This window comes from Camelus ferus, chromosome 1 (genome assembly GCF_009834535.1).
Source record: "Camelus ferus isolate YT-003-E chromosome 1, BCGSAC_Cfer_1.0, whole genome shotgun sequence".
NCBI lineage: Eukaryota > Metazoa > Chordata > Mammalia > Artiodactyla > Camelidae > Camelus > Camelus ferus.
In genome coordinates, this window is record NC_045696.1 from 1,901,553 (window position 1) to 1,916,714 (window position 15,162).

Below are 15,162 nucleotides of genomic sequence, written 5' to 3' on the forward strand. Positions count from 1 at the left end.
CCAGCCAGCCCCCTCTCCAGGTGGGCACTCACCTCCCAGATTGGGACAGGGAGGTGTCACCGTGGGAGGCGGGTAGGGGTCGAGCTGGGCGGTCTACTCAGTCCCCACGCTGGGGACCAGAGGCTCCAAGACAGGCTGACGGGCCATTTTCTCCCTCTCTCGTGCGTGTCCTGTCTCCTGGTTTGTGTCCCATGGCCGCTGCCCTAGTCGTGGACCTGGAGGCGGAGCACAGCATGGACGTCATCCTGGTGGGCTCCAGCGAGCTCTCATCCCCTCCGTCACCCAGGTCACGCAGAGGTCAGGGCTCCTTCAGGAACTGGGCCTACCGCTTAGGCTGCTGAGCCCAGGCCCGGGCAGCGTCTGGGGTTCCGTGCTTCTGCAATGTTCACACGTCATCCAGGAGCAGGAGGGCCTGACCCAAAGCGTCCCCACCCCACCCCCAAAGCACGGATATTCGAGGTGCAGGAGACGGTGGCGGTGGTCCTCTGGCTCCTGCGACGCCAGCAGATCAACTCGTGAAGCTCGCCTCTCCACCCATTTAAATGAGGAGACAGGCGGAGGAGGGCTGCTGTTTTTCTTTTTCAGATCTTGTCGCGTATGAAGTCCAGGTGAACCAGCGAGACATAGAAGGTGAGAGGCCGCACGGCGGCCCAGGCAAAGGGTTGTCAGCCTCGCCCAGGTGTCCATCCCTGGGAGGAGGCAGCGGGCGCCCAGCTCACGCCCTCTCCCGCCCCGGCGGCCCCCAATGCTCCATTTAAAGTGTGCACGTCAGTGTCTTTTAACGTATTCACAGATAACGTGCAGCCAACACTGCAATCCAGTTTTACGACATTTTCATCACCCCCAGAAAGAAACTGCTCCCCATTAACAGTCACTCCCATTCCTCACCCCTCCACCTCCCCTCTTTCAGCCTCAGGCAACCACGAATCTGCTTTCTTTCTCTGTGGATTTGCCTATGTGAGATCTTCTGCATTTTCATATGAATTTTAGGATTAGCTTGTCAATTTCTAAAAAAAAAACAGAACAAACAAAACCAAAGCCGCTGGGATTCTGAGAGGGATCTGCCGACTGCTCTGGGGAGGCTTGCCGCTTGAACGATACCCCATCTCCTGATGCATGAGCGTCACGTCTGTTTGATCTTTCATTTCTTTCAACAGCGGCTTATGGTTTTCGCTGCACGGGTCTTGCACTTCTGTTGTTAAATTGGTTACTGTGTCTGTGTCTCTGTCTGACGGTATCATGACACGGCGCCCTGTGCTTTTCCACCTTAGACATGTGCATCTGCTGTGGAAGCTTCCAGGTGCACACGCAGCACCCTCTGTTTGAGGGAGGGATGTGTGCTCCATGCAAGGTAAGCGGGGAGGTCAGGGTGGCTTCGTGGAGGCCTCGGAGCGGAGGAGGCAGCCTGGTTTGCCCTCGCCAAGGACAAGTTCCTGGAGTGCCTCTTCCTGTACGATGACGACGGGTACCAGTCCTACTGCTCCATCTGCTGTGCGGGAGAGACGCTGCTCATCTGCGAAAACCCCGACTGCACCCGGTGAGGCCGCGGTGCCCGGGGGCCGGGCGGGGGGGTGAGGGACCGCTGCCCACAAGCCTAGGAAACTCCCGTCCTTCCGGGCTCCGCATCCAGGAGCGCAGGGGGATTTCCCCCTAAAAGGATGACTTTCTCCAAAGCTTTCAGTTTCCGTCTCAAACATTTCATTTGGTGTAGAGCCTTGACCTATGGGAGGGAGGTGTCAAAAGCTGTTTGTGATTTTTCTTTCTGTTTTTATCACTAAGACATAGCTGCCCCCTGGATCACAGGCGCCCCTTGCAGCCGGGGTCAGGCAGGGCATGTTCATTTGCCGTTGCACACCAGCCCAAGCTCCACCTGTGGGCCCCTCCCCTCAGTCCTTCCGGGCCACCCTCCTCCACCCCAAATCTACCCCCTACCTTAGGGATTTGGGTTTACTGGGAGACCTGACCCGGTTCCGCAAGCTCCGGAGTTTGGAGGAGGAGGATAGCTGGCTTGGGGGCGTCTCTGAAATCTGCTGTTGCCCCGGGTTCCCCGCTGTCTTCTGCAGATGGCTGGGTTCCTGACTCCCCAGGTCCCTAAGAGGGGCAGGTCCCCTTCCCTGGCCACAGACTCGCCTCCCCACATGCCACCTCTGTCTTCTCCCTGAGCCTGAGTGTGGCCTCCACCGCTCGCTCAGGGCAAGGAGCGGGCTCACTTCTGCCTGAGGATGCTCCAGGCTGTCGCCAGGCCGTGGCGGCAGCGCCATTCCTGTCGCCGTGGTTTTCTGTCCGACTCTAGATGCTACTGTTTCGAGTGCGTCGACACGCTGGTCGGCCCGGGGACGTCGGGGAGAGTTCACGCCATGAGTAACTGGGTGTGCTTCCTGTGCCTGCCCTTCCCCCGCAGCGGGCTGCTGCAGAGGAGGAGGAAGTGGCGAGGGTGGCTGAAGGCCTTCTACGACCGCGAGGCGGTGAGGCGCGCGGACGGCTGGGCCTCGAGGGCAGGGCGCAGGCACGGGCCCTGGCTCTGTTAGTTTCTCTGGCAACTGGCCGCAAAACGCTCATCTGGACACGTGGTGAAGTTAAAGGCTTTTAAGCCAACGCACTTCTGTGTCTTCCTCTTTGAGAGCAGTTTCCGCTAGGTGGTCTATCTGCTAAAAATTACTGTAGCATGGCAATTGTTTCTCCCCAGCCTGGAAGGAGGCATTTGTAGGCGGCAGGGGAGGGGCTCAGCAGAGGTGGGCCTTGGAGTCTGGCAATTGGGAGCAAACCCTGCGCAGGGTCAGCTTGGTCCAGCCCGGACAGCATCATGGATGTGGGACCTCTCCAGGGTCCAGGCCAGGAGCCGGGAGCTAGGCAGGGGCTGTGGGCTCATCAAAGCAGGTTGAGCTGTGTCCTCCCCAAAAGATACATCTAAGTCCTAACCCCTGGTACCTGTGAACTGGACCTAGTTTGCAAACAGGGTCTTGAGGGAGGTCATCCTGGATCAAGGGGACAGGAAGTGCAACAACTGGTGTCACCTAAGGAGGGGGACCTGGGAGACAGACGCAGAGGGAGGGTGGCCAGGTGATGGGCAGGGGTGTGGGCTGACCCGGGCAGCATGGAACCAGTGCTGGCCTGGGGATCTCTTCTCTGTGCTTGGCGGCCAGGCTGGTTCTGGAGAGTCACCGCACGGCGTTGCTGGCCACCCACCCACAGGGGCACATGGTGGGCCCACTGTCCCGCACTGCCTGACACCGGATGGGAGCAGGTGCCTCTACGGTGCTTGTCAGAATCAAGGCGCCTTGCTCCCAGTGGAGTGTCTTCAGGTCCATTTAGTGGCAGAAACCTCCCCCACTCCCCCACCCTCCACGCTGGCAAACTGCAAGGAGAGCTCCCCACTGAAAGCAATGGGAGCTGACATTCAGACCTGCTGTTGCGACAGCTCAGGGCCAGGCCGCCAGGGGGAGGAGGCGCTGCGCCTGCAGCTGCCGTGGGAACCAGGACGTATGTCCCCAGTGTCCATCAGGGCCACACCTGTGCCAGGCCCTTCCTGCCCTCCTCGCCTCCCCACAGCTCTGGGTAGCCCCAGACCTCCTGCCCGCCACCCCGGGCTCACTGGCTCCTCCACCCTTACCTGGCTGGGCACCGTCCATCTGCTCCAGCCCTGGGTAGACCCTTCCCCAGTGGCTCAGGGTGTCCTGCGCGCCCCCGGTGCAGGCAGACAGGCTCAGGCCTGGTCTCCCATCCGCAGCTCGACACCGGGCTCCCCAGAGGCCAGGCACCCCCCCAGGGCAGCCTCCTGGGGGGCGGGGGCTCTGGGGGTGCTTGTTTCGCAGATGGACCCCCAGGTCTCTGCGGTCCGGGTGTCCTGCAGAGAGGCTGGGTTACCCCAGGCCTTCTCGGCTCCTTGGTCCTCAGCCTGGCTTCTCCGTGGCCGGACTCAGGTGCTGGCTCAGTCCTGGCCTGGGAGCGGCCTGACACTGGTAGCCTTCCTTTGGGAGTACTGGGTGACATGGGCCCTGTTCAGAGCCCACAGAGGGGACGGAGAGGGACGGGTGAATCCCACTGCTGAGCGTGTTTAGAAACACAAGGGAAGCGGCCTCTCCCGGGTGGAATTCTCTTCTTCCGCAATCGGGAACACCCCCTCGAACCTGCGAACCTGTGAACCCGCGGTTCCTTTGCTAGAGATGGCCTGGGGAGGGCAGAGTCTTCTCCGGAGGGGGCGCGGCTGGGGGCAGCCGCCCCGCAGGTGTGCCCTCTGTTCATCAGGGCAGATGCTTCTGCTCGGCCAGAGAGAATTCTTCTTGTCCCTCACGGGCTCTATGACCACGTAGTCATCAGAACATCCTTTCTTTTTTTCTTTTTTTTGAATAGAAGAGTCCCCTTGAGATGTACAAAACTGTGCCTGTGTGGAAGAGAGAGCCAGTCCGGGTGCTGTCCCTTTTTGGGGACATCAAGAAAGGTGAGTGCGGTGACGTCCGAGGACTCACCCTGGAAGATGGGTCAGCCTGGAGCGAGACCCCAGAGGACCCGGTGTGCGTGTTTGGGGAGGGGGGGACATCCCCAGTGTCGCGCTCACTGCAGGTCTAGAGCCAGGCGCCGAGCACGAAGACGGCCTGAGGGTCATTTTCAAGAGGTGTTAGGTTGGGGGGGTGTCGCTGCAGCACTTGGCTGCTCATCCCTTCAGCAGCGGAGCCGTGGAGAGAAGGCGCAGGTGGCAGGGTAGCGGCGTGGGGGCCTGATGAGGCCCGTGGGGCCCAGGGCTCTGCCTAGGACAGCACCTGGGCCCCGCTCTGCCCACGGCCACCCAGCCCCAGACACCTCCACACACCTGGCCACCTTGCAGGGCTCTCCGCACCCTCCCTCTCCCCCAGTGTCCCGGATTGCCCTGGCCGGTCACATGCTGCGTTCCAGCCCTGCCTGGGTGTCCTGCCCCTCCGGCCCCAAGCAGACCCCCACCTGCTGGTGCCTTTGGAAATCTTACAGATTCTTCTCGGCCCAGCAGACACAAGAATCCATGAAAATACTCCTTAGTCTCTGGCCAAATGGAATGGGGGGTGGGGATCTACCCACTTCCAGGGCTGTGTGGCGTGCCCGGTGGCATGTGGTCCAGCGCCTCATGCACACCCGTGTGAGGGACCTGGGGCCTGGGACGCACAGAGCAAGGCACATCGTGTGCCCGAAGGAACCCAGGGATCACGGCCCACGGCCACCCGGCCTTCGAGTCCCTGCCTGGATGGCGCATCACTAGTTCAGTTTGTAGGCTCCTTCCTGTGCCGGGGCCCAGTGGTGCCACACAGCCTGGCTGGGTGACGTCGTGTGGATTGCCACCACCAGTGGTTTCCTAACCCAGAGAGGGGCACCGCAGCCAGGGAACCCTGGTTCTGCAACAAATGGCTCGACTTTCTGAAGTTAGTCCCGGTGGAGGTGGCTGCTTACCCCTGCCTGGTCGTTGAAAAGATGAAGTTTGCTCGTTAACGAGGGGCACGTTTTCCGATCGAGTGCTGGCCTTTTGATTCTGCGTGGGGTCAAAACCAGCACTAGCCCTCCTGTGCCCCCTCTGCTCCCCACCCAGAGTTGACGAGTTTGGGCTTTTTGGAAAGCGGCTCTGGGCCGGGGAGGCTGAGACATCTGGATGATGTCACCGACGTGGTGAGGAGGGACGTAAGTACTGCTGTGTTCCTCCAGGCACCAAGGGGAGGGCAATGTGCCAGAGGTCCCAGGGGTGCTGCGGGGATAGGGGACGGGGAGGTGGGAGGGTCCCCAGCAGGTCCGGCGTGGGAGGGTCTCGCAGGGACTGGCCCCCACAGTGGGCAAGGTGAGAGGACACCTTTGTGGCTCCCACGCTGCCCACAGCCCACAGCAGAGCGATTGGCCAAACCTCCTGTCTGGCTTGTTGGAATCCAGGGGCCAGTCCCACCCCCTGTGATGACAGGGCAGCCCCGAGACCTCCTTCTGAAATAGAACGCTGAGTCTGGGAAGCCACAGCTGCGGATTGTCTGCACACGTCCTCTGGGTGCTGCTGCGAAGTGGTCAGGGGCCCTGGAAGGCTAGTTCCTGCTGTCCTGCCTGAAAATGACTCACCAGAGCCCAGCTCGGCCTCGAGCCGTCTCCGCAGATGGGAAAAGGCCGGAGCCTCCTCCCGTGGCCTCAGGGCAGGAGGACCCTGGTCTCTCGCCCCCAACATGGGCACAGCCTCTCACCCCAGGATTAAAGCCCACTGTCCCCAGAGCCCAGCAACCACGTGCAGAGGGTCTGAGGGGCTGGAGTGCTGGCCATCGAGAGGTGGCAGCAAGGAAAAGGCCAACGTGGGGGTTGGCTCTGCGCTGGATGCTGGCCGAGGCCTCACAGCTCTGCTCCCCGCCTGGCCCGGAGCCTGAAGAAGCCTCCTGCAGCATCCCCGGCCCCCATCGCCCCTGGTCCACCCTGCCGTGAGCCAGGACAGTCCTCTTTGTGCTCTCCCCCCACGCCTTCAGACGTCCCACCACGAAGCATTTCGGGAGCCTGCCCCCCCCGCACGCCGCCAGCCCCCACCCAGGGCAAGGTCCTCCCTCGCAGGGCAGGATGGTTAAGACGTGACGTGAGGGTGACAGGAGGCCTCCCCGAGCCGCAGAACTGCAAGACCCTATCAGAGAACTGGGTGTTCCCTCTGAGGGAACGTGGGGTGGTAGGGGAGCACGGCAGCCTGCGGCCTGCAGTGTTGGGGTGCAGGCCTCGCCAGCCCACACCCACACCCACCTCCTCTAGTCCCCGCACCCCTCCCCACCCAGACACCCCCGGGCCTGCTCCGTCAGCCAGCCGTGACAGAGCCCGGTGTCCAGGTGCCACCAGGAGCGCACCTGGGCGGGGTCACAACCCACTGCCACGTGGGGAACAAGGCTGGGGTGGACATTGAGTGCAGGCTTCCGCCAAGTGCTGTGGTGGGAGGTGGGGCGTCAAAGGAAGCCAGGTCTGCTCTGGAGGGGGTGCTGTCGGAAAACCAGGGGTCCAGGATTTGGGTCTCTGACTAGTTTTTTAAGAACGACAGTGGCTAGAGTCGTCATGAGCGAGCCCCGGGGTCCCCTGGGCCACCTCGGTGGTCTTCCCGCCCCTCAAGGGCGCCGCTGCTGGGCAGCGCTGACCTGTCGGGGGCCTGTCAAGTATTTCCCAGCAGCACACAAAATCCCCATGAACCCCTGGGGGCCCGTGGGTCGCGGTTCCGCGGGGTCTGTAAGGGCCACACCTGGCGCGAAGGACTCGTCAGCGGTCAGGTTCCCAGGGCTCTGCGGAGGGCTGTCCTCTCCCAGATGGGAAAGCCGGCTCCGTGTGTCCCCTGAAGCACACGGGCAGGTCTGGCCCGGAGGGTCTCATTACCCCCGACCCCCAGGGGCCTTTGGGCTGAGGGTCAGCCTAAGTCGCATGGTTAGATGAGCAAGGTGTGGGGCCCTGGGGGACCCCTCCCCACTCCTGAGCCGCCGTGCTTTCCTGCAGGTGGAGGAATGGGGCCCCTTCGACCTCACCTATGGCTCTACACCCCCCCTTGGCCACACCTGCGACCACCCCCCTGGTAAGAGACCTAAGTCTGCTCCAACTCCGGGGCCTCTTGTCCCCCACCCCCTCCCATCGCCCCAGCCCTCCTCAGGGAGGGCAGAAGTGGCAGGTCGTCTGCACTGAGGTGTCACAGACCCACAGAAGTTGTCTGTCTCCAGTGAGTACAGTTTGGTGGTTTTGAAGTGTGCACCCTGTGAAGCCATCACTCTACCCGAGACGATGACTATGTCTGTCACCCCAGGGCGGCCTGGCACCCCTCCCACCCTCCTTCCGCTGAGCTGGGTATCCCTGTGAGGTGCTTGCCCGGCTTCTCTGTCACCTGCCTTGTCTCAGTACCGGGCCCACTGGGTGAGGCTGGGTCTGCAGCCCCAGCTGACAGGGAGCCCTGAGCCCTTGAGCCCTCTGTGGGGACGGGGCTGCCCTGGGGAGCAGATGGACGCCCGGGGCCCAGGCTGGCCGCACCGCAGTCACCCCGCCCCACCAGGGCCCCTCACCCCCGCCCCCGGGGCAGAGCCCAGACGCACGCGCACGCCCCCCCCAGGGTGGTACCTGTTCCAGTTCCACCGTGTCCTGCAGTACGCGAGGCCCCGGCGGGGCAGCCAACAGCCCTTCTTCTGGATGTTTGTGGACAATCTGGTGCTGACCGAGGAGGACCGGGCCGTGGCCACTCGCTTCCTGGAGGTGTGTGCGGGCCAGGGCCCAGGGGTGCCAGCGGCCCCTTGGTGGGGGTGGCACCCCTTAGATTCCTGCCCCCGAGGCCTGAGTTTTCAGAGTTTGTGGGGAGCACGAGGGCCACCGCACCACTGAGCCCCCACCCCCACTCCCAAGGGTGCCTCCCGGCTGCGCTGGGTTCAGGACGCTGCCCCCGGGGCTCGTGTCCTCCCCCCCCCAACGCCATCTGCGCACACGCCCTGTGCACTTTCACACGTCAGCACGCAGTGCGCGCAGTGACACACTCACACCCGTGTGCACACACGTCAGTCACTCTCACACCCCACGGCGCACAGGGCACAGGGCACTGGCACACACCACACACACGCACTCACACCCACCGACAGCCTTGCTGTTTCCTCCTGTCTGAGTCCTGACCATCAGAGCATTCACGTGCGAGCTCAGTGACCAGTCTGTCCAGGGCTGACCAGGCCCGTCCCTGCCCGCTACCCCCCCACTCAAAGGGCAGCCCCAGCCCAGGCCCAGTGTCCCCTCCTCTTGGGACGGCTCCCCACGATCAAGGGTTCATAAACTGGTCGCCAAAGCCCACCGCCCCCACCTCCGCCACCCCCTCCACCTCTGCCCTCGGGTCCTGGGCTTCCTCCAGGACGTCCTCACAGGCGCACGGGGCTGCCCGCGCCGCTGCCTTGCGGCCGGCTTTTGGCAATCAGCGTTTCCCTGGGAAATCCTCCCGTTCCGAACGGCTCTTCCCCAGTCTTTGTTTTATTGCATCCGTCTTGCTTTGTGCGGTTTTACTTTGTGTGGACGTGGAAAATGCATTGAACCTGTTCCAACTAACGGATAAGGGGGATGCCGTTACAAAGGATACTCAGGGCAGGGGCGCGTGGGGACACACCTGCGGGATGGAGCCTGGAGTGCGGGTGCAGGGTCCAGGCGCGGTCCCCAGGGGTGCAGCGCCGCCGGGGAGGGTGTTCCCCGAGGCCCCGCCTGGCCGGGCTGCGCTGCGTTTCCCTCGCCCGCCCACGGGCGGCCCCCTCTCTCTGCGTTCCCTCGCCTTCTCCCAGACGCCGCAGGGTTCTTCCTCCCTCCTCTGCAGTGGGGGTTTCCCATCCGTGTCAACTGGTTTTGATTTGTGCGTAAGAAACTATTGCTCCACCCCTGCTAGCCCGACCTGGTCGCCCTCCTGGGCTACTTTGTAGCCGGCAGTGACCTGCAGATGGCTCAGCAGCCTGTCTAGGGAGTGGGGCAGGTCGTCTGCCGACAGGGACTGTTTTTCCTTCTTCATTTTGTACCTCGAATGTCTGTCTCTTGTCACACGTTGCTGCTGCCTCTGGGACAATGTTGAATCGCAGGAGTGACGGGACATGCCTGTCTTGTTCCTGACATTCGAGGAAATGTTTCCAGTGTTTCCTCTACTAAGCTGTTGCTGGCTTTCAGGTCAAAGTTGATACAGTCCACTGTGTTAAGGAAATTTCCAGAAGTTCTCCTGGATTTCTGCTTTTCTGAGTTATTCTGTTGAGAGTAATTGCTGGATTCTGTCAAATGTTCTTTTTTATGTCTTTGGAGGTAACTACACTTCTTCTCTGGCTCTGACTGTGATCTCCTAGCAGATTTCCTAGGCACAACTGTTCTTGCCTTCCTGGAAAACACCCTTAGTCACGGCACACGGTTGTGTTGCCGTACTGCTGACTCCCAGTGAACAGCAGTTCATGTGGGATTTTTGCTCTGATAACAGGACAGAGGTGGGTATGTGAGGTTTCTTGTTTTGTTTCGTGCCGTTTTTTTTTTAGTTGAAGTGTTTTGTGCCACCGTTACTGAGCTTGGGTGTCGGTGTCCAGCGTGCTTCGCACACGTGCCCGAGCCTTTGGCAGGGCTCTCCCGGGACGTCGTCTGAGCTGGCTGTGGTTGCCGCTGTTCTTACGTGGGAGTAACTCCTCTGTGGGAACTAATCTGTTAAGGTTTTCAGCCTTTTCTGAGGTCAGTTTGGTAAGCTGTGCTTTCCCAGAATATAAGCCATTAAGTTAAAGTTAACAAATCATTCCTATAGAGCCGGGCAAGAAGTCCTCATGATTCTCGTACTTTCATCCGCGTGTCTGTGGTTATTTCTCCTTTTTATGAAGCCTGGCCGTTTTAGATACTGACACGTCGCCACATACCAGCAGTCAGGGCCAGCTTCGTAAGGTGCAGCATTTATCAAAACATCTGCGCCTGGGTGATCGCGAGCCCAGCCAACCCTGGGCAGCAGTGATCAGCACACGCGCAGCACAGCAAAGACACTGGCGGTTTTGTGAGCACGTCTGGCAGATCAGAACGGGTCCCAAACCAGGAGTCGGCAAAAGAGAAGCTCCACCTGTCCTGTGCCCGCTCCCACCGCGCTGTGGACTCGTTCCCGCTGACGGCAGGGAACCAGCGAGACGTGCCGATACAGGACCTGCCTCTTTCTGCTCTGCAGCTGGTGGTCCGTCCCGGTGTGAGCCTCCTCCCGGCCAGGCGTCGGGACACAGGAGGAGGCTGATGTGTCGGGGACGGTTCAGGGAGGTGGAGTCCAGGCCACCCCAAGTGGAGTGTTGGCAGCTGGGTGGCCTCAGTTTCTCCTCCCTGCCCTCATCCTTTCCACAGCTCCTGCCACTAGCCCTTCCTCCCCTGGCTGCCGGTGCTTTCCGGGGAGACGTGACCAGGACCCAGGTGCTCACTGGACTCCCCACGGGCCCCATGAAGCACCAGCCCTTTAGGAAACCCTGCTCTCTGCCCACAGAGCCTCTCATCTCCCTGAGACGAGACTCCCCTGGTTCTAAGACCCAGGACTTCTCTGTCTTCACGGGAACCCACCTCCGCTCTGGAGCGAGTAGGGAGTCCCTGGGCCATGTGCCCTTGGGAATGAAATATCTACCAGTTAAAAGTCTTACAATACTATGTCAGCTTTTTTCCTCATGAGGTGATTTACTACAAAAACAGAGATGTGAGATGTCAGCCATGTGGACCAGAAGACAGTCCAGGGAGGCTGGGGCCCGTGTTCAGGGCTCAGAGATGGTGCCCATGGTGGCCGAGGCCTGTGGGCGCCGTGGGGGTGGAGGTTACGGTCCGGGTCCCCCAGTTCACCGCCAACATTCTCATCCCTCAGATGGACCCCGTGACCATCCAGCACGTCCGAGGCAGGACCACCCAGAACGCCGTGCACGTGTGGAGCAACATCCCCGCCGTGAGGAGGTACTTCCTGTGCACCCGAGGCCCCGGGAGGCTTGGGTGGGGGGCTGACCAGCGGCGGGTTCACTGGGGTCAGAAGTCTGAGGGGACGGAGCCTCTGCGTCCAGGTAGGGGGCTGTGTCTGGGGGCCTGTGGGGCCACCCCAAGAATTCTAGACAAGCCCTGGGTTGGGGTGCCCCCTTCCCACTTGGGGAACTTCCCCTGCTTTTGCACTGCTGCCTCTGAGGCTCTCGCCTCTGGACGAACTCCTGCACACGGGCTGCAAGGCTCGCTGCCCCGGTCCTGGGACGCCCTCCCCAGCCACTAGAGCACCTGCCTCCCTGCACAATCACACTCACACACTCACATACCCACACCCGCTCACACTCATCACACACACACACACACAGCACGCGCTCACACAAGCCTTGTGTCCTCACGCTCGCCCCGCCGTGCACTTCTGGGCTGCGCCACTGAGCTGCTTCCAGCCCTTCACACGTGCCTGCCCTGGGTCCTCACACACACGCACACACCCTTCTCTGCCTCCCGAGAATTCTCAAGACTGTTCATCCTCACGATCACCCCCTCCGCCTCACCGCCCCGAGCAGCCACCCCGCTGCTCCCCACGCTGGCCCTCCTGTCCTGTCTCTGCCACGTGCCGTCCCCCCAGAGCCCTTGGGCAGGTGGCCATCTTCTCCCCCAAACCCCACGTGTCTGGCCTTTGCCCTTGTGCTGAACCAACGTTGACTGCATCTTACAGGACAGTAAGTCGTGTGTTCTCCCGACAGGAAGTTTCTGGAAACTTCTTCTCGGCACCTCCCGATCCCAGCATTGTCCCGCTGGCGCTGTGTGTGGGGAGGGGGTGGCGGGAGCGAGGTGGAGGAGGTTTCCAAAATGTGATCTTCTCAGGAGCTTCGAGAGTCACTCCGCCCCTTCCGCGGGGTCGCTCTCCCGCCCACTTCTCCCCCTTGGAGGAGGCGGGGCTGTTCCCAGAAGCGCAGCAGGTGCTTCCCTTCAGGCTCAGGCGTGAGGAGGGAGGCCCACCCTCCCTGGAAGCAGGGACTATTTTGCTGACCGCCCGCCCTGGTCCTCCCTTGGCCAGTGGAGCTGCCCCGGGGAGGCGGGCGGGGAGAGTGCCCGGAGGGGCACTGCCTGTTTCTGGTCCCTCGTCTGTGGCCTTCACTCCCCCAAAGTAAGCCAAGAAGTGTCCCCCAACTCCAGCGAGGTGCCTGGTGCCACGTCCAGGCGCCTTGAGTCCCAGGGTTGCATACATGGCACGCGGGGTCCCTGCGGGAGTCCTCAGCACAGGTGGCCCGGGACCTGCAGGCGCGGGCGCACTGGGCAGCACCACCCTTGAACACAGCGGGCCTTGCCCACAGTCCCGCCTCCCTTCTCTGTGGGTTTGCTCTGGGGAGGGGGGGCTCGCCCCACTGAAAGCAGGACCCGCTGAGCTAGGCCAGTGGTCTGTCCTTGGGGACCCTCTGTGCCCTCTTCTTGTAGGATGGGCTCCTCCCTGGGGAGGCGGGAGATGTGAGGACCCTGGTCATGCTTGTCTTTCTACCACCGGGGAAAAGACTCACAGAAGGTGTGAGGTCTCCTAAGGGCGTTTCCACCAGAGACCTCAGGTAGTCCAGTGAGACTGGCGCCCGCCCCTCTCCAGGGGCCCTCCCCGCCCACCGTCCCGGCCTTTCCGGAGCCCGCGGGGCCCTCGGGTGGGCACTGAGCCCCTCTCTCCTTTACAGCAGGCACTCGGCCCTGGTTTCCCAAGAGGAATTAGCCCTGCTGGCCCAGGACAGGCAGAGAGCGAAGCCCCCCGCCCAGGAGCCAGCCGCGCTGGTGAAGAATTGTTTCCTCCCCTTGAGAGAATATTTCAAGTATTTTTCAACAGAGCTCACTTCCTCTTTACAAATGAGTCATTATACTGTGAAAACAGCAACAAAAAAAGACTTTTCCTAGAACAAAGATAACTTTCCTTACACAGTCTCTTTTTTCCTTTTCAAATTACTATTTATTTGCTTAACTTTGGGTCTCCTGTGGTCGCTACAGACCTACCGCCCCTTTGGGGGTGGCGCCGCGGGCCTCCTGCCTGCCCTTCGGTGGAGCGGAGCCTCGGGTCTGACTGTGGACGAGACGCTGATGTTACTTTGCGTATTGTGCTGCTGAAAACGTTTCTGTGCTGGCTGAGAAGTTAAAAATACCTTTGTTACGATAGTTATGGGTCCCTTTTTGGTGTTCGTGTGTGTGAGCACAGCCTTTATATTATTCTGTAGGACGTGGGAGTGTCTCTGGGAAGGACGGGCCAGATGCCCTTACGACCACACGTGTTCCCTTGTGTACGAAGCGGATGCGGCCACGACTGCTGTTTGCTGTGACAGTTAAAACCACTCTCCCTGATTAGAGCCCCACGAAGCACCCCAAACCTTTGCGAAGTGTGGGGTATCGACTTGGTGCAAAGGGAGGGCAGGCTGGACAGGCGGCGCAGGGGCCAAGTGCAGGTCCACCTGTGAATTTTGGTCCTCCTTGACCCACAGGGACTTGCCCACAGGAAGCAGGAAGCCCACTCGCCTGGGCTCCCTGGAGGACAGGCCACTGGAGAGCGCTGACTGGAGCTGGTTTCCAGTCACTTGTGATGAATCCCGGAGGGTCTTCCCAGATGAGTCAGGAAATCTCCCAAAGGGATCCAGACTCAGACGAGCGCACAGACTCCACTGTCCTGGCGTCCCCCTGGGAACGGGGGACCCTGTAACTGTCCTAGCACCGGTGCTAGTACGTGGAAGAAGGGTGGGGTTGAAATTGGACCTTCTGACGGTTTTAAAAAACATGTTTTGAAATAGAATAGAAATTGTGCTGGTTAATCTTCTGTGCCAGCTTGGCTAGGCCTAGGTGCCCAGACGTTTGCTGAAACATTATCGCCGTGTTTTCCGTGAAGGCATTTTTGGATTGGATTAATATTTAAATCAGTGGACTTTGAGTAAAGCGGATTACACCCTCCGTAACGTGGGTGGGTGCTGTGGTCTGAACGTCTGGGTCCCAAAATTCATCTGCTGAAATCCTAACCTCCGAGGTGATGGTATCAGGAGAGGGGGTGTTGGAGAGGTGACTCCAAAACGGGCTTAGTGCCCTTAGAAAAGAGGCCCCCGGGAGCTCCCTCAGCCCTGCCCACGTGAGGACACACGAGAAGCGTGTGACCAGGAAAGGGGCCCTCACCCGACCCCGCGGCACCCGACCGCCCACTGCCAGACCCGCCACCAGCCAGATACCAGTATGTTTCTGTTGTTTATCAACTGCAGGCGGGTACAGGGGGCCTCTCCCAAGCCACGGAAGGCCTAACCTCCCTTGAGCAAGAAAGAATTGTCTAGCAGACTGCGGTGGACTCCAAACACAACTCTCCCCCGGCCTCCGGGTGGCCAGCTCACCCTGCAAATTTGGGCTTATCAGGCCTCCGTTATCGCGGGTCATTCCTTGAAGTACATTTCTCTCTTTTTCTCTGTCTACACACACTTACATCCTGTTGATTCTGTTTCTCGGGAGAGCCCTGGCTGACACAGACGTCCTCATAGAATCCATGTGACCTTCTCTTGAGGGTGGACAGAGGACCATCCTGGGCTCTGATGTCATAGGTCTCCCGTCCAGGGGCTAAAGTTCTGTAATGAAACTGAGGTCATGGCAGCCCCAGAAAACATAGAGGGGTGGTAGGGACAGGAGCATTGGAACATGGATGAGACCCTCCTAGGAGGCCACGCTCTGGGTCCAAGCTGACTGCAAAGACGTGCTCGTGTCAGCAGCTGACGGGGCGGGGCA

The 15,162-nt window shown here is 60.8% G+C and overlaps 1 protein-coding gene across 4 annotated transcripts; it reads left to right on the top strand.

Annotated features, from left to right (window-relative positions):
* The first annotated feature begins 191 nt into the window (after positions 1-191).
* DNMT3L (DNA methyltransferase 3 like) lies at positions 192-13,451 on the top strand. Of its 4 annotated transcripts, none has more exons than XM_032494312.1 (11): positions 192-297; positions 586-630; positions 1,272-1,351; positions 1,425-1,537; positions 2,294-2,465; positions 4,351-4,438; positions 5,552-5,640; positions 7,447-7,522; positions 8,083-8,187; positions 11,300-11,385; positions 13,104-13,451. In XM_032494312.1, exons 1-11 carry the CDS (start codon positions 192-194, stop codon positions 13,326-13,328), a joined length of 1,185 nt encoding a protein of 394 aa, XP_032350203.1. In that variant the 3' UTR covers positions 13,329-13,451. The 4 variants fall into 4 exon arrangements, with proteins under 4 accessions (XP_032350203.1, XP_032350266.1, XP_032350137.1 ...); XM_032494375.1 differs by lacking the exon at positions 8,083-8,187 and adding an exon at positions 10,798-10,863; XM_032494246.1 differs by having other exon boundaries at positions 8,048-8,187; positions 13,104-13,441.
* The last annotated feature ends 1,711 nt before the right edge of the window (positions 13,452-15,162 follow it).

Excerpts from the sequence above, each read along its gene's own strand:
- DNMT3L (XM_032494246.1), top strand. The coding sequence starts at position 192 with ATGGCCGCTGCCCTAGTCGTGGACCTGGAGGCGGAGCACAGCATGGAC. Across the intron at positions 1,352-1,424 it reads GGATGTGTGCTCCATGCAAG|GACAAGTTCCTGGAGTGCCT; the intron begins GTAAGCGGGGAG and ends GCCCTCGCCAAG. Across the intron at positions 7,523-8,047 it reads CACCTGCGACCACCCCCCTG|GGTGGTACCTGTTCCAGTTC; the intron begins GTAAGAGACCTA and ends CGCCCCCCCCAG.